The sequence below is a fragment of the Dendrobates tinctorius genome, unplaced genomic scaffold, assembly GCF_039654945.1.
Source record: "Dendrobates tinctorius isolate UK_male_01 unplaced genomic scaffold, ASM3965494v1 ptg000256l, whole genome shotgun sequence".
Classification (NCBI taxonomy): domain Eukaryota; kingdom Metazoa; phylum Chordata; class Amphibia; order Anura; family Dendrobatidae; genus Dendrobates; species Dendrobates tinctorius.
In genome coordinates, this window is record NW_027361923.1 from 359,824 (window position 1) to 384,433 (window position 24,610).

Consider the following 24,610-nt stretch of genomic DNA (forward strand, 5'->3'; position numbering starts at 1 on the left):
TAGAATTCCACAGAGAAATCACCAGCGAGGCAGAAGGGCATCGGCTGCCTTGTATCCAGTCAGAGATCCCCGTCGCCCAGTCATCCTCTCTCAGCTCAGGTGCTTGGTAATCAGCCTCACTACCTTCCTTCACCAGAAGAGGGAGTTCATCAGACCTCAATGGTGAAGGGGAAAATGAACTCATAACAGGAAGTAGTGATGTTTTGGAATGCAGACTTTGATGGAATGGTCTGCGGGTGTCCTCTCGCCTTTGGAGAGCCCCTGATGTGCCTAAACTGTGGAAGCCCCCACACTTGACCCCATTTTGGAAACTAGACCACCCAAGGAACTTATCTAGATGTGTGGTGAGCACTTTGAACCCCCAAGTGCTTCACAGAAGTTTATAACATAGAGCCATAAAAATAAAAAAAATCATATTTTTTTCCACAAATTTGCCCCCAATTTTTTATTTTCCCAAGAGTAACAGGATAAATTGGACCCCAAAAGCTGTTGTGCAATTTGTCCAGAGTAGGCTGATACCCCATATGTGGGGGTAAACCACTGTTTGGGCGCATGGCAGAGCTTGGAAGGGAAGAACACCGTTTGACTTTTTCAATGCAGAGTTGGCTGAAATTGAGATCAGATGCCATGTTGCGTTTGGAGAGCCCCTGATGTGCCTAAACAGTGGAAACCCCCCAATTCTAAGGGTGCTTTCACATTAGCATTTTTGTGCGCAGCATTTCATGCGCACCTAAAATCGCATGACAACGCACCCTTTTCCCGACGCATGCGCTTAATGCATGCACTTAAAAGCGCAGCGTTTACACACGTTCGTATGCGTTTTTTGCATGCCTTTGCATTTTTATGCGCATGCGATCGAGGAAAAAAAAAGTACAGAAGAAATTCAATGATAAACACCACCAATGGGACACAAGTGGGCGTGTCTCATGGGATTACTGTATATATACCATTGCAGAGATGAAATCCTCCCATTTTGCTCCTGTATCCTGCATCAAGATGGATCTTCAAATGGACAGTTGGTGCCGCGATCTTGATTTGGATCTCGGCTTGTTTTTTGCTTTTGTTGTAGCTTGTGACGAAGAACGGAAGAGAGAAAGACGGAGAAACCGGCGTCGGCGATTTTGGCGACACCCTATTGTGGATGTCCGGGAGAGCTTTGGAGCTTACCACTCTTTATTCACCGAGCTAAATAACAATCCGAACAAATATTACGACTATACGAGGATGTGTCAAGACACTTTCCGTTATTTGATTCGACGCGTTGAAGGAGTCATCACCAGGCAGGATACCCAGCTCTGGAGAGCGATTCCTGCTGAGGAACGTCTGTTGGTGACACTACGGTACGTAATATTTCAAACTAAATGCCTCTCATAATTATTATTGTTCGGCAATGTACTTATTTTATTTTTTTTATTATTTCTCTTTTTATTAGATTCCTGGCTACTGGAGAGACATTAACATCGCTCCATTTTCAGTACCGGTTTGGAATTTCAACACTTTCTGGGATTGTTGCAGACACCTGCCGGGCTTTGTGGGACGTTCTTCGTGGGGAATTTTTACCAATACCCACCACGGAAATATGGAAGGACAAAGCTGCAAAATTCCAGGAAGTTTGTGATTTTCCCAACTGTATTGGAGCAGTGGATGGCAAACATATCTGAATTACAAAACCGGCAAGAACTGGATCTGAGTACTTCAATTATAAAAAATATTTTTCAACAGTGCTCATGGCCATTGCCGATGTGGACTGCAGCTTTGTGGCCATGGACAATGGATCATTTGGACATGCTAATGATTCGAGAACATTTAAAGACTCGGAACTGGGCCAACGATTATATCTGAGTAATTTCAATTTCCCACAGCCACAACCTCTTCCCAACACTAAAGGACCTGCAATGCCGTTTGTTGTGGTTGGGGATGAGGCCTTTCAGATGTGTGCCAACCTCCTTAAACCATATTCTAGTCGGTACTTGGACCATACTAAAAGGATTTTTAACTACAGACTGTCCAGGGCAAGATGAACTGTGGAGTGCACCTTTGGTATCCTGGTCTCAAAATGGCGCATTTTGCAAACATCAATTAATCTAAAAATTAAAACAGTGGATGAGGTGGTCAAGGCGTGTGTGGTTCTCCACAATTACATAATGGCTTAAGAGCAACCCAACGTTCAACTTGATGAACCTATTTCTAACCCATTGCCAGATTACCAGCAACACCCTCTTAGGACAACTGTGGAAACAGGACAAATGAGGGATAGATTTGCGGCCTATTTTGTTTCCGATGTTGGCCATTTGTCATGGCAAGATCAAATGGTTTAGTGTTTGTGTGCTTATTAATTACTTTCCTGTGCTGTTAATAAAACACCTAGTACCTTTATTTTTTGTAATGTTGCAACCAATAAATACACCTTTATTTTGTTTTTACAAAATGTCCATTTTATGTTTCATTACACCTGGTGAAAGTGACCTCCACATGTGAAATTTTGATAACCTATTTAAAAAAATAAATAAAGAATAAGGTGATTATCAGTTCACAAATGCTATTAACTATCCTGAGGCCAATAATGCCGACAACTGGCAAGGTGACCTGACCCCCTCCTCTTTGTGTTGTTTTGGACACCTCATAGCTCAATGAAAGATACCTAAAGCTGCAGAGCAAACAAAGAAAAGTAGAAGTACATTGTACATTGGAACTGACATGGAGATATGAGGTGTCAAAAACCTTTTGTGTATATGGCACACGGTGTGTTGCCGGCGACAGTAGTCAAAGACCTGGTTTGGAAAAAAACACATTTATTTTCAAAAATTAAGTTGGTGGCTGATAAAAAGGTGAATAATTATGGGCAAAGGGGGATTGGTACTTTGGAGATTCGTTTGGGTTGGGCGAAGGGGAGGTGCCAAGTAAGCTTGATGGAAGATCAGGGATACTGGAGGTGGACACATTGGCAGGTGAAACATGGGAAGGTAAAGACAAAGGGGTAGGTGATGCTGGAGGAGGTGATGGTGGAGACACATGGACATTTCTCCTTTTTCTTTTTTTGGACCGGTGACTCTGCTGTCTTTGGGTGCTTGTACACAGCCTGGTGGTGGGTGTGGTCAATGGACCCGGCATCTGCTCTGTGTGGTGGGCCGGCCTGGTGGTGGTGGATGTCCTTGCATGAGCAAGACTCGGCGACTGCTCTGTGTGGTGGGCTGGCCTGGTGGTGGTGGACCTCCTTGCATGACCAGGACCCGGCGTCTGCTCTGTGTGGTGGGCAGGCCTGGTGGTGGTGGAGCTCCTTGCATGAGCAGGACCCGGCGTCTGCTCTGTGTGGTGGGCTGGCCTGGTGGTGGTGGACGTCCTTGCATGTGCATGACTCAGCGGAGCGGTGTAGTGGCGGTCCCCAGCACCTGGCATGGATTAGTGGTGTTGGGTGGCTGTGGTCATGGTGGTGGCCGCACAATGATATGCAGCAGAACTCGGTATGGTTAGACTTGTCAGCTGTGGTACTGGTGGAAAGGCAGCCGCTGGTGGTGGCTGCATGAACCGAGTCTGCTGCATAGCATTGACATATGGAGCATTGCAGGCCTGCATCACAGCAAGCTGGAGTTCTGGTGTTAGGTTTTCCGACATGCCCTTCTCTATGGCACTAAAGAAATGTCTTGCCGGTCTCTGGAGCTCGACTTCCAGTTGGTCAAGGTGTCGGGTGACATTGGAAAAACCAGTTTCCACTCTGTCACCCAGCGACTTGAAACAATTCTGGAAGACTGTGCCCAAATGTAAAAGCTCGGGCATGAGTGGCCTGTCCGAGCCCTGCTGCCGCTGGCGGAAAGAGCCAAAAAAAGGAGGGGCAGAGGACTCGGACAGGGGAAGACCGGATGGACCGGCTGCCTGTTCTCCAGACTGTGCTGTAGGCCTATTTACCGCTTCGCTGTGTGATGGCTGGGATGGGTCCGATGGCGTTGCATGAAGGACCGCTCCTGATGCCGGTCCAAGTTCTATGGTGCTGCTATGGGTTCTGTGAAAAGAAAAGGAAAACAGTATACTTAAATTTAAATTTTACATTCGCCAACTCCTGTGGAATATAAAAATTCAGATAAGGTAAACACAACACAATGGAATACAACAACAAAATACTTACGCTCGGCGTGAAAGGACCCGTCTCAGGAAGCTGAGCAGACGATGATACTTGTACTTGGTCCATGCAGCAGCAGCACCGCTTCGAACCTGGCCCTCCTGCAACAGGTCCCTATTGAAGCGATCCTTCATGGAATGCCATCTAGTTTTTACTTTCTTCACTGTGAAAGGAAAAAAAACAATTTTAACAATTGCACTATTGGCCGTGATAAAACAACCGTATGTGATGCAATAAACTCGCAGGAGTTCATCACATCACACACGGTTGTGTGATCACGGCCAACTCTTTCACTGCCGCGTTGTTGCAATACTTACGAAAGTCCTTTTGACCTCTAGCTGAGGCATTGTCCCATCCATCCCACAGCGATTTGGCCACCTCGTTCCACAGCCGCCGTATCACCACTGCGTTGGAATGCAGGAGATCATGTGGCGCCCCTGAGAGTTTAGTCGCCACAGAGGTACTGCACCTCCTCCTGAGGTGTGGTACCCCACCATTCAGGTAAGATGGAGACACCTGACCACACTCCAACACCTGCATCCCACACAACACAGTAGTGTAGCAAAGCACCCTTTGGTGGCTCCCTGCTTGGAACACGAAGAATGCTGGGAGGGGGGTGGAGTTTAGTTGGCACCAAAAGAGCGGGAGGAGTTTAGGATTTGGTCAGTCTGACAGAGTCAGTGGAAGAGTGAAGATCCCCTGAGTGGGATGGATGAAGGAAGTGCTGCAGCCGACCTCAGTGACCTGGGTCCGCTGGCACAGGAAAGGAACATTGATGGAAAGCCTGACTCTCTCGATAAGAAGGAAGGATTAGTATGGAACGTAAGGAGAGGAGGACTAAGGATTAGGGTTAGATCAGAACCCTTGCCAAGTTCACAGCGCAAGGCCGGGGTCCTGTCCCCGAGGTTGTATGGATACTAATGGTCCTGCGACAGACACCGGAGGAATAGAAGTTGTCACCACTTTATTCCCACACAAGACTAGGGGGCACAACAGCAACGTGAGTGAGCCGGGACTAGGTAGTAAGGCGTTCCCGAAGCAGGCTACAGCTGTCTGCTGTACAAGTAGAGTTCATAGGAACATCTGACAGGAGGCACTCCAGTGTAACTCAGTACTGTGAGTACTTCACTATAGGCGCAAGAAGGGAGACGTTCAGAAAAGCCACATATGTTGGCAGAGTGTTGGAAGGGAGCACTTCATCTTGCCTGGAGGTTGGCTGAGCCCCTGACCCGGAGGACACGGCATGGATGCGAGCACCTGTATGCACAACAGACTGTGAGTAAAGCTTTGGAACTACATGCCCTGGTGTCCTCCACTTATTCCTGCGCCAACCCACTCAGCACTGCTACATCTTTGAGCCTAACACTGCACCATCCACGTCTCCCCTCACCGTCACTTCACCAACTCTGCCCTGGGACTAGAGCCCTACCTGTGGAGGGCCACACCATCATTGCTGCACTACACCATCTTTCCCAGAGGATCTGCTTGCAGCGTTGGCTTAACATCTCCCTTGCCGAACACCACAGGTGGCGTCACGAATCATTCACTCATACACTTTATTCCATCACTTAACCCCTTTTACATGGGCGCCCAGGGCCACGGACCGGGTCACCGCTGCTGTGACATTCCCCTCTGAGAGACCGGCCCGGTACCGAGTACCCCACAGGCCTGGGAGGGCGACCCAATCACGGGTGTCCCACAACGGAACTCACTCCTGGACAGATGTAATGAGGAGGTCGTTATTCACCTCCTCCTCATCGTTCCGCTGTGGAACCTAGAATTGAAAGAAAGAAATTAATTTTTGAAAGATATAAAAGTAAAAAAAAAAAAAAAACTTACACGCTGTGTTGTCACCACTACTCGGCCCCGAGTTGGCTGCTCCTGTTGTTCATCACAACTTGAAGAGCTCTGAGAAGAAAAAGTAAACATTTTACACATGTGTAGAAGTGACAGTGAATACTTGCGAACAGTTGATAATGTACTCACTTCACTGGGTTGTCCACTGTGGGAATTCTCACTGCTTGATGGCATTATCCTCCTGTTAATGAATTTTGCAAGAAGAAATACAGCGAAAAAAATGACACACTGCAGGGCTAAAAACAAAACAAAAAAACAAACAAACATTAGCTGGTATACTTACATGTCCCAAAGCTGTGCTGTCCTCTCCAGAGTCTGTAGAATTGTGAAGTAAAACAATGCCCACCCCCTATATTTATTTATCTTGTTTTGGTGGTTTGTCAGGAGCTTGTCTAGACAGTCCCTGCTCAGACAAAGCATGCGCACGCTAAAGCAGTCGTGCGCATGTCACTGCGCACAGAAGCGCTCCCATAGACTTTGATGCGTTTTTTTGGCGCAATCCATGCGCAAGACTGCGCATGCGTTTTTTGTCTGAAAATTGGCGCCAGAAAAATGCAGCATGTAGCGTTTGGCGCCACATGACGCACTCGCCCAGACAACGCATGCGCTGGAAAATGCATACGAAAGCATGCAAACGCGGCGCACAAAAACGCTAATGTGAAAGCAGTCTAACTCCAACCCTAACCCCAACACACCCCTAAACCTAATCTCAGCCCTAACCCTAAGCCTAATAGGAAAATGGAAATAAATACATTTTCTTTTCATTTTATTATTTTTCCCTAACTAAGGGTGTGATAACGGGGGGGGGGTTTGATTTACTATTTATGGCGGGTTTTTATGTTTGGCAGCTGTCGCATGCTAAAAGACGCTTTATATTGTAAAAATAGTTTTTGCATCACCACATTTGAGAGCAATAATTTTTCCGTATTTTGACTCAAAGAGTCATGTGAGGTCTTATTTTTTGCGGGACGAGTTGTCGTTTTTATTGGTACCATTTTCGGGCACGTGACATTTTTTGATCGCTTTTTATTCCGATTTTTGGGATGCAGAATGGGGGGGCGTTTACACCGTTCCGCATGCGGTAAAATAAATAAAGCGGTTTTATTCTTCGGGTCAGTACGATTACAGCGATATCTCATTTATATTTTTTTATGTTTTGGCGCTTTTATACAATAAAAACAACTTTATATAAAAAATAATTATTTTTGCATCGCTTTATTCTGCGAGCTATAACTTTTTTATTTTTTCACTGATGACGCTGTATGTCGGCTCATTTTCTGTAGGACAAGATGACGTTTTCAGCGGTACCATGGTTATTTATATCTGTCTTTTTAATCACGCATTATTTCACTTTTTGTTCAGTGGTATGATGATAAAGCATTGTTTTTTGCTTTGTTTTTTATTTATTTATTTTTTTAAGGGGTTCACTAAAGTGGTTCACTAGCGGGACAGTTTTATAGGGCGGGTCGTTACAGATGTGGCGATACTAAATTTGTGTACTTTTTTTTCTTTATTTACAAAAATAAAGAATTTATTAGGGAATATATTTTTTAAATTTATTTAGGGATTTTTTATAAAATATTTTTACACATGATTGTGCACTGTGTCAGATCAGCCTGCAGGGAGAAGGACCCCGGAACAGTGCGATCACATTGCGCTGTTCTGAGGGTCTCAGGGAAGCACACAGGAAGCCCCCTCTCTGCGTGATTCTTCCTGTGCCCTCGGTACACTGTGATCATGTTTGATCGCAGTGTGCCAGGGGTTAATGTGCCGGGGGCGGTCCGTGACCGCCCCTGACACATAGTGCTGGGTGTCAGCTGTGATATTCAGCTGACATCCGGCCACGATCAGCGGCACTTCCCCGTGAGCGCCGCTGGTTGCGCTGATGTACTATCCCGTCCCCGTTCATACGGGCCCGGGTACCGTGGACGGGATAGTACATCAGATGTCAGAAAGGGGTTAAACATTTAAAGGCGTTTTCCTGGATACTTTATTTTTTACGATGGGCCAAAGAACTAGCATTCAAGTAGTTGCTACCTATCTGAACGTTGTGCCATGCGCCAATCTTTGCAGGGACACTATGGTCATGAACCACTCCTACCAGTGACTCTGCAGCTTCCACTTACATCATATCAACAGGGTAACGACTTCTCTTCTGCTCTGATCTGTTGACAGGACATGACTGCTGTTGTTATGCTGATTGACAGCAGTCTTGCTGCTGCCTAACTGCGGGGTGCCAGCTATCAATCAGCATGACGTTGGCAGTCAAACCCAGTTGACAGTGCAGCCTTGAAGAGGAAGAGCTGTATAAAAGTTAAAGTTATTAATTTGCTATTTGGTTACTATTAATCTCTATAGCATTCACATTACTATAGTGTCAACAGTATTTAGCCAAAGGGTAAGCTATGTTTTTTGTTAACTTAAGCAATAATTCAATATGTTTTTCTTCCTCATCCTTCAAACAAAATCCCCATTCCTTTAGTGTTTAAAGGTCTTGTCTAGCTTTATAACATTAATGACCTATCCTTTGGATAGGTCGCCAGTACCAGATCGGTGGAGATTTTCTAAAAGGAATCTGTCACCCCCTGAGATGTGTCTTAGCTATTAAAATGGGCATACAGTTAATAGGAAAGTTAAGCTAGTCCTACCTGTATCCCTCATATTAGCAGTCTTGTTAATGAGAAAACATATTTTATTTAGTTGTGTTAATGATTTCTTCCAGACTCTGGGACATACGGTGCCTGGAAAAAATCTCTGCTTCCGGTCTACATTATAACATTATAACATCCCCCCTCCCATAAGCGTCATAGTGCCCTGTGACATGCAGTTGTGGCGCCGGAATCCCACACCTGTGCCCTGCACTCCCTCCACAATATGTACCCTTTCTATCCTTCAATGGGCAGTGTATTCAGTAGTTTTCTGCGCAGGCGCCGGCGACTTCCGCTCCAGTGACCTCTGGAGTGTGCAATGATAAGGTGCTCTTCCCACTTCCTCCATGCATAGTCACTGCTAGGAACCATGTGTGACATGCCTGAATACACTGCCCATAGATGAAATTGTATGGACGTGCATGGGAAGGGGATGATATTACAATGAAGACAGGAGGCAGGGATTTCTTCCAGGCATCGCACACCCCAGAGCCTCGAAGAAATCATTAGCATAAGGAAAGAAAATAAGCTTTCTCAACAAAAATACTGCTAATATGAGGCATACAGGTAGGACTAGTGTAACATTTCTGTCACCTGTATGCCCATATTAATTGGTTATACAAATCCCAGGGAGGTGACAGATTCCCTTTAATATGCCAGATAGTGTAAAATTGTATCTAGATTAGTTTATAATCTGAGCTAATTATCCCTAGCAATTAATTCCTAATGTTCATATTGCTGGAGGGTTTATACTAAAATCCCAGGTGATATAAGATAGCAATAGCCCTAGTATTCTAAGTTGTAAGAGGCTGCTGGTGCAGTCTCTGTGTAATCTCTCAAGTGGAGTCTAAGGGGTAATGTTTCTCCACATGGAGATTGTCATGCCTGATATGCTAGAGTAAGGAGGCTTATAAGGCCGTGCAATGCACCTCTTGGAAATTAAATACGTAAATTATCTCTTCAGAAAGCCATGTCTGTCTCTATGTTGAGAAATGTTACCCTTTAGACCCCAGTCAGAGGCCTCTCAAAAAGTCAATTTTAGATCTCATACTTACAAATGGAGGGATCACTTATGCGCTGCTGAGATGGAATAATCCTTAAAATCCTTTTTAAAGAATATTCCATCTCAGCAGCGCATAAGTGATACCGTTCGTTTTCCTTTACTTCCAATAGGTGACGCATGAGGTCAAGTCCTCTTTCTCCGTCAAGTGGAATGAACAATGAAGATTGTTAACTGTGGACTTGAGAAAGCATTAAAGCTTGCTGGGGCACTTGAAAAATGTACATGTCTGCAAAACTGAACCATCCAAATATGTAAGAAAAAAATTACCATACAGAGCTTGGATGCCGTCAACATCATCTTTAAATAGTTTAAACTTGGTGGGGTCCACAAATACATTCTCTGATAGAGTTGGATACATTATGGCTTGCACGTATCTTGAATGCTCCAGTCCTAGAGCATGGCCCAGTTCATGAAGGGCAACCAAGAAAATGTTGATACCTGAAAAAAGACAAAGACAAGTTGCTTGTAGCTCTCCTGACAGCAAATAATCGCATTCTATTTGAAATAGCAATCTGGACGAACCTACTTCTTTCCATTCGTCTAGAAAATATGAAAATAAGTCAGAATAAATTGACAACTGGGTATTACAATTTCCTTGTCAAAATGTATATCTCCACCATGTCCTTACACTGTTACTTCTTATGTCTTACTCTATAAGACCCATCTCCACCTAGTAACATTCACTTGTCAATTTATTCTTAAATGGTCACTGTCATTTCAACAAGCTTTGCATCAATCAATACAAGTGATTTTTTTCAGTAAAAATTTGGTCAGTTCTGCACTAATGAGCTGCTATACCAACTCACTCGGGAAAATAGGCTATAAAGTAGTGTGGGTCGCCCTCCCAGGGCTGTGGGGTACTCGGTACCGGGCCGGTGTCAGGGGAATGTGTCACAGCAGCGGTGACCCGGTCCGTGGCCCTGGGCGCCCAATATCAATGGTGGTGGTGTTTGTTTGTAATGTAAAGTTCGTGACGCCAGCCGTGGTATTTGGCAAGTGAGATGTTAGCCAACGCTGCATGCAGATCCTCTGGGGCTGATGGTGTGTTGCAGCTTAGATGGTGTAGCTCCCCACAAGTGAAGCTGTAACCCTAGGGCAGTGTATAAGTGATGGGCACGGTGATGTAGCAGTGCCGACAGGTTAGGAAGCAGACACAGCACAGCGGGGTGCAATTTCAGTACCTTTACTTGGTACCTGCAGACAAGGGTCCTGATTACAGATGGTATTGAGCAGGCTAGCCTGGAAGCAACTCAGGAATTCTCTCTCACAGACGGGCTGTGCAGTCTCCTTAATAGCGCTGTGTGTGTGAAGTACTCCAGTACTTAGTTACTCTGAAGTTCCTCCTATCAGATGTTCCTAGAACTCTCCTTGCATGGCAGACAGCTGTAGCCTCTCTCTCTGGGACTCCTCTCACTCTCTGAATCCCCGGCTCTCTATCCGTTTCGCTGTTGTGCCTCAAGTCTTTGGTGGGAGCAGGGCATCTACAGCCTCCTACCCCTCGGGTATCTGTGGCAGGACCGTTAGTACCCGTACCACCGTGGAGACCCGACTCCAGTTCTGTGCGTTCTCAAGCTGAGGGAGCTCGCCTGGTGCAGCTCAACCTCCAGCTTCGTATTCTCCCGTCTGCACACTTTACCCTCCGCAGACTAACTAACTCTACTTCCTCCTGGCCCTCAGGGATCACTCCTCCCCTCAAACCTGGGTCAGAGCTCCCCCTGCTGGTCAGTAGTGAAACTGTGTTGTATGCATGGATTGACTGTGAGAGAGTCCCATCATTGCCTCCAAGCCTGGCATTACCCTCCCCTGGAGGAAGGCAAAGCCAGTGTGGCGACCGTACTCCTGGGGGCGCCACAAGTGTTCAAAATAATAACACTCCGCTATGACTAACCAGGTTAATCACTGTTTTTGGTATAAATTATATTACCACATGTCAAACAATTTACCAATTAGTGCAGTACATTCTAAGAAACCCCCCAGACTCTGCATTCATGATCTGCATGTTTTTGAGTCTGTGTATTAGAATTACCGTATTAATTGAAAGGGGGGTGTTCAATATAATAGCAGTGTGGAGTTCATATAGTGAGGTCAATCATTCTGTGAAGAAACAGGCGTGAATCACGTGGCCCTTTTTTAAGGGTGAAGCCTGGACATGTTGTACATGCATTTCTCCTTGAAAGCCTGAGAAATGTGGGTCGTTCGAAACCTTGTTCAGAAGAACAGCATACTTTGATTAAAAGTTGATTGAAGAGGGTAAAACTTAAAGAAGTTCAGACAATGATCGGCTGTTCAGCTAAAATGATCTCCAATGCTTTAAAATGGAAAGCCAAACTTGAGAGAAGTGGAAGAAAACAGAAGACTACCGTTCGAATGGATGGAAGAATAGCCAGAATGGCAAAGGCTCAGCCAATGATCGGCTCCAGGATGATCAAAAACAGTCTCAAGTGACCTGTGAGGACTGTAACAGTTAGAAGACGCCAGTGTGACGCTAATCTCTTAGCATAAAGAACCTGCAAAGTCCAACTGTTAAGGCCTCTTTCACACTTCAGTTATTTGCATCAGTTACAATCCGCCAAAAAGGTAGACAAGCGGATCCATTCTCAACTGATGTGAACGGACGGCACAGGATCCGTTTTTAGACGGATCCTGAAAATGTCGCTGGCCGGGAGGGGGGAAGAGAGAGAGAATATTTTTTTTTGTCCGGCACCCAGACAGATTTTAGGGTTAATTCAGTGTCTGGAGGATCCGCCAGCCAAAAAAACGTTGCAAGCTCCGTTTGGACATCTTTGAGGATGTTGACGGACACTAACATTGTGGCGGACTCTCAAAAAGACGGATGCAACGGATGGCAATCAGTCAGGATCCGCCAATAATGAAAGTCAATGGGGAAAAAACAGATCCGCAAAGAAAAATGGCGGATCTGTTTTTTTTCAAAATTGGCGGATCTTGACTGATTGTGAAAAACGGAAGTGTGAAAGAGGCCTAAAACATAGACATGTACTGAAGCGGATACAATTTGCGGAAGAACACAGCAACTAGCCTAAAGAGAAATGGAGAAACATTTTGTGGACTAATGTAAGTAAAATTGTTCTTTTCGGGTCCAAAGGCCGCAGACAGTTCATTAGATGACCCCCAAACTCTGCATTCAAGCCACAGTACACTCTGAAGACAGTGAAGCATGGTGGTGCCAGCATCATGATATGGACATGTTTCTCTTACTTTGGTGTCGGACCTATTTACCACATGTCAGGGATCATGAACCAGTTTGCATATACTAAAATGCTTGAAGAGGTCGTGTTGCGTTATGCTGAAGAGGATGTGCACTTGAAATGTGTGTTTCAACATGACAACGACCTTAAACACACCAGTATAAGAGCAAAATCTTGGTTCCAGTCCAACAAAATTGAGGCTATGGAGTGACCAGCCCAATCCCCAAACCTTAATCCAATAGAATACTTGTCATGTGACAGTAATAATCCTGTTTCTGAGGAAAAGCCAACAAATTACAAAATATTGTGGAGTGTAGTCAAACCATCCTGTGCTGGAATAACAATTGACAGGTGCCAGAAGTTGGTTGACTCTATGCAACATAGATGTGAAGCAGTTCTAAAAAACTGTGGGTATGCAACTGAATATTAGGTTAGTGAGTCACAGGAATGCGAAGTCCTCAAAAAATAGTAAATATTGTGAGCTTGTAAAGACAAATGCAGACACTGCTATTTTTTAGAACAGCACAATGGACATTATTTGTTATTTTCTGTAAAGTAGTCAAAAATTATATACAATTCTCTCCATGTTTGAATTAGAAAACAGTGCGCAATGTTCCCAATGCATGGAAATAAAAACTAGTATAAAGATTTTGTGATTAACTCATTTTTTGAATACAATGCTATTATTTTGAACACTACTGTACAATAAAAACTGCAAATGACCCTGCCAGGTCCTGTACAGACTAGATATCCTGAATCTGCGGTTCCTAGTGTTGCCTCTGGGTGCAGGAGAGCCCTAACCATAGACTAGGAGATGGCAACTTAGATCTAGAATGCCTAAATGGCCATCAAGTTGCTTCTAAAGAATCGGAAGGCAGCGCAGAGTATGAATTACCCACAAGAGATGAAGTGTGCTGAACAAAAAATAGATCACAGAGTGAGTAAAGTAAATAACTAAATACCAAACAAAGACTAAAGCAAGTACTCTTAGCAAATATACAGCCAAATATACTGATATTAATAGCCTGGGAAGCTTAATGGATATTGGCCACACCAACACTAGCCCCCAGCTGTCGGTTTTCCCACAGCTGGTTAGGAAAATTAAGGTGGATCCCACCCCATTGTTTTTCAATTATGTATATATTGATTCCAAAAATACATGTAAAGTAAGCTCTGGAGCATTATGTAAAAACACAAAAAGCAAAAATACATTGTTGATAACTAGCACAGGTAAAGCTGACAGCTATGAGCTGCAACCTTAAGCTGTCAGCTTTATCTTGGCTGGTTATCAAAAATAAATAATTAAAAAAGGTGTGAAATCCCTCCCATTTTTGATAACCAGCCAAGCTAAAGCAGACAGCTGATGGTTAGTATTTTCAGACTGGGAAAGGGCCATGAATATTGGCCCTTCCCAGCCTACAAATAGAATCATAGAATCATAGAATCGTAGAGTTGGAAGGGACCTCCTGGGCCGTCTGGTCCAACCCCCTGCTCAAAGCAGGATTCGCTAAATCATCCCAAATAGCAGCTGGCAGCCACTCCAGAAAAGCAGCATATTATCACGGTATGTCTGGCTCTGCGTGATGCGACCCGACGATCGGTCGGTCACAAAACAACAAGACAGACAAGGGGACATCGGGGAAAGAATTACAACGGTGGGCCCTATAATAGGGAACGGGGAAGTGGACACCTCCTGCAATCTCCTAAGGAAGAGCCCTGAACTCTCACGTTCCCTATACAGGTTCTTTTAACCTGTTGCCGACCAGGATACCTCAGTCCCTCACTTGCCCTGCACCAATCCCTTACTAGGGAACTGGCAAGTGCGGACACTGGTCCTCACCGCTGTACTATTAAAACACCAGGGAAATTAACAGACAGGGAAAAATGACCAACACTTAGCTTGCACTGCAGTCATGCACCGGACTGCAGAGTAAGGCACCCGAACACAGCTTCCAGCAGAAACACCAAGGCTGCAGATAAGCTGCAACAGAACTGCTCCAGATAGCTCCTCTCTTCAGCAAGGTTGGTTAGTGAATGACCAGTATTACCAACAATGAGCTACAGCACCTGGCGACCTTTTACAGGAAGAAGGGGGGTGCTCATCACCTGCTGGCTAATTAAACATGTAGTAACACCGGCGGCCACCGGGAGGAAGCCAGCAGCAGAGCAACTACAGTTGTAGTAACACCACCGGCCACCAGGGGAAAAACTAATATTAACCCCCCATGGCCTGAAAGGAAAAAAGGTTATATCAGAGAATCCAGAGTCTGACAGATCTAAAAATGGATCGTGACAGTATCCCTCCTTCAATGAGGGGCCTCTGGACCCTCAACACTACACCTCACCAGAAAACCACCTACGGTGAGGATGCCTAGATCCACCAGAGTTCAGCTCAGCAACCACCTGACTCTCAGGTTTATGGCAAACGTGGGCAGATGGAAGTGGCAACATATGTGTCATGCCCTCAGCCTCAGGCCCGGTCTCTGCTGCGCAGGGAGACCGGTGCCTATCTCGCAGCTCCACTGCTACTACTCATCCTGTCCGTGGCTCCAGACAATCAGCGGCTCCTTTCTCTGCTAAGAACCTGCATCCTCTTAGCAGGTCTCCTGGTAATGCTCTTAGGAGGCCCCCCCCGCTTCCTGCACATACTTAAAACAGCAGGGCACCTATTCTCTATTAGGGCTGTCTGTGCTGTGATGTTCTGTGCATAAAAGGCATCCTTCTCTTGAGGGAGGTGCCTGAACAACGTGTTCATTCTGTGGGATCTCTGCCTCCCACTCAGGCCACACTCTGCTGTGCTCTGTGTTCTGAAGGCTGTTGTTAGCTTTATTTTAAATACCTCTGTCTCCTCAGAATCATCTGCTGTCAGTTCCCTCTCTTGGATCCTTCTGGACACTCCGGTTTCTACCCCAGACTGACCAAGGCTCTCCTGTCAGAACCATCCAGATACCATTGCCGGCTAGATCAGCCTCTCTGAGATTACACAGAACTTCCGGGATTCTCGCCATCTCCTCAATACGGTCTGTATGGGTCGTCCCTCTGGTCCGGGTATCGCGGCATTAAGGTCACCTGGTGTTGTGACAGGGGAGCCCCTGTATAGGGGTACACCTTGCCCGGTGCTCCACTACGTGATTCTGTGTCGTGGTCCAGAGGGTTCTTCCCTCAGGCACCTTTTCCATTCATTTGCTTCTTGTAATAAACATCCTTGGTTTTTTGAAGCTCATTCTCCTGTCTCTTGTGTATTGGGTATACAGTTAACACTGCACCAAAAGGGGTCTAGTGAGTCCACTATATATCTTCACGCCCTGTGGGCATAACAGTTTGTTCAGGCCATGGACTCCACTGATACCCGATACTCAGCCCAGGGAGAGCTGGCTGTGCTTCGACAGAGTCAGGATCAGCTAGTGGCCTTTATGCAAACCTTGGATACCCACCTGTCTACTCTACAGGCAGCCGAGCCCAACAACGCCTCCCAGCTAACAGAGCTCCATCTGGAACTCACTCATCAACTAGAGATGCAGACCCGCTTGTTGGACTACATGACCTCTGTGGAGGACCAGTTAACTAAAGTACTGCTGGTTGCTGCTTCCCCAGTCCTTCAGCATCCAGTACTGCATCCTATGGTTGTGCCCACTACAGGACCCAGTCCTCGTCTCTGCAAACCTCCTTGTTACAATGGTGACCCCAAGTTGTGCATAGGATTTCTCAACCAATGCTTGTTACATTTTTGTTTTTTGCCTCACACCTGGAGGGAGAGGCTTTAGCCTGGTTCAACCCCCTAATGGAGCGGAATGATCCCATCATGTCTGATCTGCAGGTATTCCTGGACACCTTGCGCAAGATATTCGATGAGCCTGGTCGTGCCACATCTGCCATGGAGTCTCTCTTCAATTTGCAACAGGGCTCGCTCTCTGTCGGTCAGTATGCCATCCGTTTTCATTCCCTGCCTTCAGAGCTCCAGTGAACCAATGAGCCTTTGGTCGGAGCCTTCCGGTGAGGATTCTCCGGAAGAATTAAGGATGAATTGGCAGTCAGGGACCTACCTGAGACACTGGATGATCTCATATCCCTCACCATTTGAATTGACCTGCGTCTCCAGGAGCGCTCCAGAGAGAGGATTCTGAGAAGCGATTTCCTCGTCCTGCATCTTCTTCACCGAAACCTTGGTTTCAGCCTTGTCCTGCCCCAGTCTCTAAGAAGGAACTCATGGAGCTTGATCGCGTTAAGGTGGAGAGGAATAGGCAAGAGAAAATGTCAGCTAGGAATCCGCATCGTTATGGTGGACGCCCTGCTCCTAGTCAATGCAGTGGAACGGAGAGGCCGGAGAAACTCTTCCACCTGGGACAGGTAAGAGAGGCCTCCCTAGGTCAGAATGATTCCTCCCCTCCACTAACTATATCCATACAGGTGATCTTCGGAAAGGTGCGGTTCTCCGAGATGGCCTATCTGGACTCTGGATCTGGTGGAAACTTCATCCAGCAAGCAGTGGCCAGGCGGTTCGGGATCCCTATCACTCCTCTGCAGCAGTCCCAGCATATCATTTCTGTAGATGGAAGACCCCTGAAAGATCCTATTCTTGGTATCACCGAAGAGGTGGAGCTTCAAATCGGAGCACTCCACAAGGAGAGAATTGCCTTCTTTGTGTTACCGAATCTGTCTCCACCGTTTCAATTAGGTCTTCCGTGGCTGCGCCATCATGAACCCGTCCTGGATTGGCTGTCAGGAGATGTCCTTCAATGGGGTCAGTCTTGTCACAATCACTGCCTCATACTCGTACGGCCTGGTTCAACCTCGCATCCTCCTGCAGCCTTAGCCGGGTTACCCGCTGCCTACTGCTCCTTCGCAGATGTATTCGACAAGAAGGAGGCCAAAACTCTTCCCCCTCACAGGCCTTACGATTGTCCCATCGACCTAATCCCCAGATCATCTCCGCCTCGAGGTAGGATCTACCCTCTTTCTCCCACTGAGACTCAAGCCATGTCTGATTACATCAAGGAGAATTTGGCTCGAGGGTTTCTCCAGCTGGAGCTGGATTCTTCGTCAAGCAGAAAGATGGATCTCTTTGTGTATACTACCGTGGTCTCAATCTAATAACAATAAAGAACAGATACCCTCTTCCCTTAATTCCAGAGCTCTTTGATCGTCTTCGAGGTTCCAGGATTTTTACCAAGTTGGATCTCCGTGGGGCTTACTACCTCATCAGGATACGATCTGGAGATGAGAGGAAAACCGCCTTCAACACGCGAGATGGTCACTACGAATATCGGGTGATGCCCTTCGGATTAAGCAATGCGCCCGCCTTCTTCCAGGAGCTTGTCAATGATGTATTCCGTGACCTGCTCTATGTTTGTGTGGTGATGCATCTGGACGACATCCTTGTATTTTCTCCTGACTTACCATCTCACAGGAGGAATGTTTGTCTCGTTCTTCAACGATTGAGAATCGCCTCTACGCGAAGTTTGAGAAATGTCTGAACAGAGATCTTTACCCTTTCTTGGCTTTATCATTTCTGATACAGGTCTCGAGATGGATCCAGAGAAGGTTTCCGATGTGCTTAAGAGGCCCCGACCTGAGGGAATCAAGGCCATACAGCGGTTCCTGGGATTCACCAATTACTATCGGCAATTCATTCCTCACTTCTCCTCCCTGGTAAGACCACTCACCGCCTTGACTTGTAAAGGTGCCAAACCAAGGGATTGGACTCCTGAGGCCGAGTCAGCTTTTACTTCCCTTAAACAAGCCTTCTCTACTGCCCTGGCTCTTCACAGACCAATGATCAACAAGCAGTTTTTCCTGGAAGTGGACGCTCCGTCATTTGGAGCCGGAGCTGTCCTTACACAGAAACTGTCTACTGGTAAGATGGTGACCTGTGGTTTCTTTTCCAAAGCATTCTCGCCCTGCAAACGTAACTACTCAATTGGGGATAGAGAATTACTGGCAATTAAGTTAGCCTTAGAAGAATGGCGATATCTGCTTGAAGGCGCAGTTCATCCTGTCATCATTTACACAGATCATAAAAACCTGTCCTACCTCAAGTCAGCTCAAAGACTCAACCCTCGCCAGGCTCGTTGGTCTTCATTTTTTGCTTGTTTCAATTTCTCTCTCCATTTCCGTCCTGCAGAGAAGAATATCAAAGCCGATGCACTTTCCAGGTCCTTCCTGTCAGACGACCTTGAAGAGGAGCCTCAGCATATCATTGAACCCTCCAAGATGATCACGGTGGCTCCAGTCAGACTATCGCAGATCCCACCCGGTAAGACACTTGTAACTGAAAGAGACAAGAGGAGAGTTCTATGCTGGGGTCATTCTTCTAAGCTTGCCAGACACACCAATCAAAAGAAGACATTACAACTAATATCTCGACACTACTGGTGGTCCACCTTGCGCCAAGATGTTCTGGACTTTGTTGCAGCCTGTCCCTCCTGTGCTCGTAATAAAACACCCAAGAAACTGCCAGCCGGTCGCCTCTTTCCGCTCCCGATTCCGTCTGCTCCCTGGCAACACATTGCCATGGACTTCATCACGGAACTGCCAGCATCATCCAGTTGTAGAGTAATCTGGGTTGTTGTTGACCGATTCTCCAAGATGGGACCCTTCACTCCACTCTCCGGTCTTCCTTCCGCTCCTAAACTCGCAGAGCTCTTCATTCAGCATGTCCTTCGGCTTCACGGACTTCCACTCCACATTGACAGGGGAGTTCAGTTCATTTCCCACTTCTGGCGGTCCCTCTGTAAGTTGTTGGATGCCACCCTGGACTTCTCCTCGGCCTATCACCCACAATCTAACAGCCAAGTGGAGAGAGTGAATCAAGTCCTCACAAACTATCTGCGACACTTTGTGAATGGTCACCACAGCGACTGGGCTAACCTGCTGCCGTGGGCGGAGTTTTCATACTTCAATCATGTCGGTGAGTCCTCCTCTAACTCTCCGCTTTTCATTGCTTATGAACAGCATCCTAGGATCCCGACTCCCCTGCCTCTTGCTTCCAGAAATCCTGCAGCTGAGTCCCTGGCAAAGGACTTCTCAAAGGACTGGACAGAGACCAGGACCTCACTTGAGCAGGCATCGGTTCGAACCAAGGAGCATGCGGATAAGAGATGTCTGGATCCGCCACATTACCAACCCGGAGATAAGGTATGGGTGTCTTCCAGGCACATCCGTCTTAAGGTCCCTTCTTATAAACTGGCTCCTTGTTTCATTGGTCCCTTTGAAGTGCTCCCCCGGATCAATGATGTGTGCTATTGTTTGAAGTTGCCAGCCTCCGTACGGATCCATAACTCCTTCCATGTCTCCCTACTGAAGCCAGTTGTTCTCAGTCGCTTCACCCAGGATCCAGGTAAATTTCCTTCTCCTGTCAGTTCCGAGGATGTCTATGAAGTGAAAGACATCCTGGCCATGTAGAGAGAGGGGGCAGGTCGCTCTTTCTGGTTGACTGGAAGGGATACAGTCCTGAGGAGAGATCCTGGGAGCCTGAGGAGAACATTAATGCCCTGGTACTTCTCAGAAAGTTCCTGGCAGGTTTGAAGAAGGGGGGCGTAAGGGGGAGGATACTGTCATGCCCTCAGCCGCAGGCCCGGTCTCCTCTGCACAGGGAGACCAGCGCCTATCTCGCAGCTCCACTGCTACTACTCACCCTGTCCGTGGCTCCAGACAATCAGCGGCTCCTTTCTCTGCTAAGAACCTGCATCTTCTTGGCAGGTCTCCTGGTAATGCTCTTAGGAGGCGCGCCCCGCTTCCTGCACATACTTAAAACAGCAGGGCACCTATTCTCTATTAGGGCTGTCTGTGCTGTGATGTTCTGTGCATAAAAGGCATCCTCCTCTTGAGGGAGGTGCCTGAACAACGTGTTCATTCTGTGGGATCTCTGCCTCCCACTCAGGCCACACTCTGCTGTGCTTTGTGTTCTGAAGGCTGTTGTTAGCTTTATTCTAAATACCTCTGTCTCCTCAGAATCCTCTGCTGGCAGTTCCCTCTCTTGGATCCTTCTGGACTCTCCGGTTTCTACCCCAGACTGACCAAGGCTTTCCTGTCGGAACCATCCAGATACCATTGCCGGCTAGATCAGCCTCTCTGAGATTACACAGAACTTCTGGGATTCTCGCCACCTCCTCAATACGGTCTGTATGGGTCGTCCCTCTGGTGCGGGTATCATGGCATTAAGGTCACCTGGTGTTGTGACGGGGGAGCCCCTGTATAGGGGTACACCTTGCCCGGTGCTCCACTACGTGATTTTGTGTCGTGGTCCAGAGGGTTCTTCCCTCAGGCACCTTTTCCATTTGTTTGCTTCCTGTAATAAACATCCTTGGTTTTTTGAAGCTCATTCTCCTGTCTCTTGTGTATCGGGTATACAGCTACCATTGCACCATAAGTGGTCTAGTGAGTCCACTATATATCTTCACGCCCTGTGGGCGTAACAGTATGCTCCGGAGGCACCACAAATCTCCAGAGTGCTGACCTGGGGAATGAGTTGTGTATGGGCAGTATTGGGGGTAGCTCCAGCTGGTAAGTTCCTGGGCCAAGGATGGCTGACACCCGATACAGCCTGATCATCCGAGAACTCCAGAACCCAGCAGCACACTTCCACTGGATGTTTTTGGTGGAACGTTTATTGCCACACACACGTTTGCCACAAGATGGTGAACTCTTCCAGGAACTGACAACAGAGGCGTTCCCCTGTGTCACCACACTCACACCCCCGCAATTCACAGAGGAAACCACCACCCTCCTCCGACCCCTCCTCCTATGAGGACTCCACCTCTCAGGGTTGGCTAATGGTGAGGGTTGAGACTTGCCCCTACTCCCTGGCAGCACCTCTGCTGCCCCCAATGGAGAAGAAGGGGACGGTTGTAGAAAGACGGCAGATACAGTAGCCCCCAGGCAGCAGCCCTCACACGACTGATCCCAGCTGACTACTTCCCTAGACCGCCAATCTATGACCGAGTTGTGTTTTTCCAACCAAGGGAGGCCTAAAACGATAGGTGATGGCATTCCCCCCAAGATGTAGCATGACAGGGACTCTCCATGATGAGCTCATCAATGAGGGACTGAAGCAGTTGGGCAAAGGCCTGTATTTGGGTCACGGCTCACCAGAAAAAATGGGTAGGTTGGTAATAATGTCACGGTATGTCTGGCTCTGCGTGACGCGACCCGGCGATCGGTCGCTCACAAAACAACAAGACAGACAAGGGGACACCGGGGAATCAATTACAACAGTGGGCCCTATAATAGGGAACGGGGAAGTGGACACCTCCTGCAATCTCCTAAGGAAGAGCCCTGAACTCGCCTCACGTTCCCTATACAGGTTCTTTCAACTTGTCGCCGACCAGGATACCTCAATCCCTCACTTGCCCTGCACCTATCCCTTACTAGGGAACTGGCAAGTGCGGACACTGGTCCTCACCGCTGTACTAATAAAACACCAGGGAAATTAACAGACAGGGAAAAATGAACAACACTTAGCTTGCTCTGCAGTCATGCACCGGACCGCAAAGTAAGGCACCCGAACACAGCTTCCAACAGAAACAGCAAGGCTCCAGATAAGCTGCAACAGAACTGCTCCAGATAGCTCCTCTCTTCAGCAAGGTTGGTTAGTGAATGACCAGTATTACCAGCAATGAGCTACAGCACCTGATGACCTTTTATAGGTGGAAGGAGGGGGTGCTCACCACCTGCTGGCTAATTAAACTTGTAGTAACACCAGCGGCCACCGGGGGGAAACCAGCAGCAGAGCAACTACAGTTGTAGTAACACCAGCGGCCACCGGGGGCAAAAACTAATATTAACTCCCCACGGCCTGAAAGGAAAAAAGGTTATATCAGAGAATCCAGAGTCTGACAGATCCAAAAATGGATCGTGACACATATATTAGATGTGTTGCTGCTTTTGCCGGCTCATCCCCCTTGCCCTGGTGTGGTGGCAAGTGGGGTAATAGTTTTGAGATTGAGGTCAGCTGTTTTATGTCCGCTGAAATCAAGTCAAGGGGTTAGTATTTGTAGTACTCTCATCAGCCGACACTTGACCGGCGGTAACCTCTTCACTGCCTGTCAGAGCTGCTGGTTCACACAGATGACAGCGTGAGATCTGCATTGCTCTGACTGTGTTTACCGCGCTGTCACAAAGATGAAAGCGTGGGAAATGCCGGATGGTTGGGCCTCCCATTCCATGGGTCCTTGGAAACCATATCATTGTTGCAGTGATATCCTTACCTTGGCGGCCCAGTGTCCATGTTTCATCTTCATCAAAGTGAGTATCTCCACCAATTCCATTGCTTGGTGAGAAAGCATGTGCCAAAATTCCAAGTGGTCCATCAAATGGAAAGAAATCCCCATGGTCTGGGCAAGAAATACAATCCACGTTTAACAATCAGTGGTACTTTACACAAAACGAATGTAATTTGCATTTATACTTACCTTTGTATCCAAAAGAAATCATAATATCACCTTCACCAGTATAAATCTGATGGAAATTCAAGGGAGTAACCTCACTCCAGAGCCTGAGAGCTTGTGCAATGGCGTAATCTACTTCTGAGTCGGTGATATCTGGAGTGTAGTTAACAACTCTGTAAAAAGGGTATAAAAACTTAATTAAAAACATTGTGCCATTTTCTGTATGTAGACCTATATGTTTTCATGGTTGTAGATTACAAATCTGCTCACTTCTCTAGATATAAGTTGGTAAGTAGGGGTCAAATGAAAAGAAATAACACAAGACTATAGTATGAGACTAGTCCTGGATTCTGGCTGGTCCTCCTCAAATTTGAGCCTGACATGGGATATTATTTCCTGTGTCGACGTGACCAGTACTGTGTGTAAAAGGGTCTGGCTGATTGCTCATGTCAACACCTCAGCAAGCTACTGCTCCTACAACTGGTAGATCGATGAGGTCTGAGCTCGAGGATTCCCACTGATCACTAGAACAAGAGTTTTAAATCGAAGCTGTGGTCTGGCATGCACCCTACCACTCCATTCACTGATCATGGCACTATCAAAGAAAGCCACATTGCTCCTCTCACACAAAGGACTTTGGATTCACATTTTTGCAAAAATTTAGGGTCTAAACCCCACCAATTTACCAGTTATCACCTATACAGTGGAATAGAGAAAATTGGCAGTTTCTCCTTGCAACCGGAATTCTCTTTTTTCAGAGAATATGAATGATAACAAAAAAACTTTTTCTCCACTTATGGTTAGTGGTTGGGTGAAGTCATTTATTTTCAAACTACTGTATTTTCTCTTTTTAAATCATAATGACAACCCCTAAACATCCAAATGATCCTGATCAAAAGTTCACATACCCCATTTGTTAATACCGTGTATTGCCCTCTCTAACATCAATGACAGCTTGAAGTCTTTTGTGGTAGTTGTGGATGAGGTTCTTTATCTTCTCAGATGGAAAAGCTGCCCATTATTTTTGACAAAAAGCCTCCAGTTCCTGTAAATTCCTGGGTTGCCTAGCATGAACTGTATGCTTGAGATCTCCCCAGAGGTGATATTGAGGTCAGGAGACTAAGATGGCCACTCCAGAACTTTCACTTTGTTCTGCTGTAGACAATGACAGGTCGACTTGGTCTTGTGTTTTGGATTGTTGTCATGTTGGAACATCCTAGTACATCCCATGCGTAGCTTTCGGGCTGATAATTGCAAATTTGCCTCCAGTATTTGCTGACAACATGCTGCATTCATCTTTCCTTCAACTTTGACCAAGTTTCCTGTGCCTATGTAGC

The 24,610-nt window shown here is 46.6% G+C and overlaps 1 protein-coding gene across 1 annotated transcript in view; it reads right to left on the reverse strand.

Moving 5' to 3' along the window:
• LOC141069055 (collagenase 3-like) overlaps positions 1–24,610 on the reverse strand; it is a 72,641-nt gene that overhangs the window by 42,389 nt on the left and 5,642 nt on the right. Inside the window, exons 3-5 of the mRNA XM_073558354.1 lie at positions 23,298–23,446; positions 23,094–23,219; positions 9,950–10,120 (exon numbers count right to left, since the gene is read on the reverse strand). Of these exons, the coding sequence (XP_073414455.1) occupies positions 9,950–10,120; positions 23,094–23,219; positions 23,298–23,446 (446 nt within the window). The remainder of the gene's footprint in view (positions 1–9,949; positions 10,121–23,093; positions 23,220–23,297; positions 23,447–24,610) is intronic.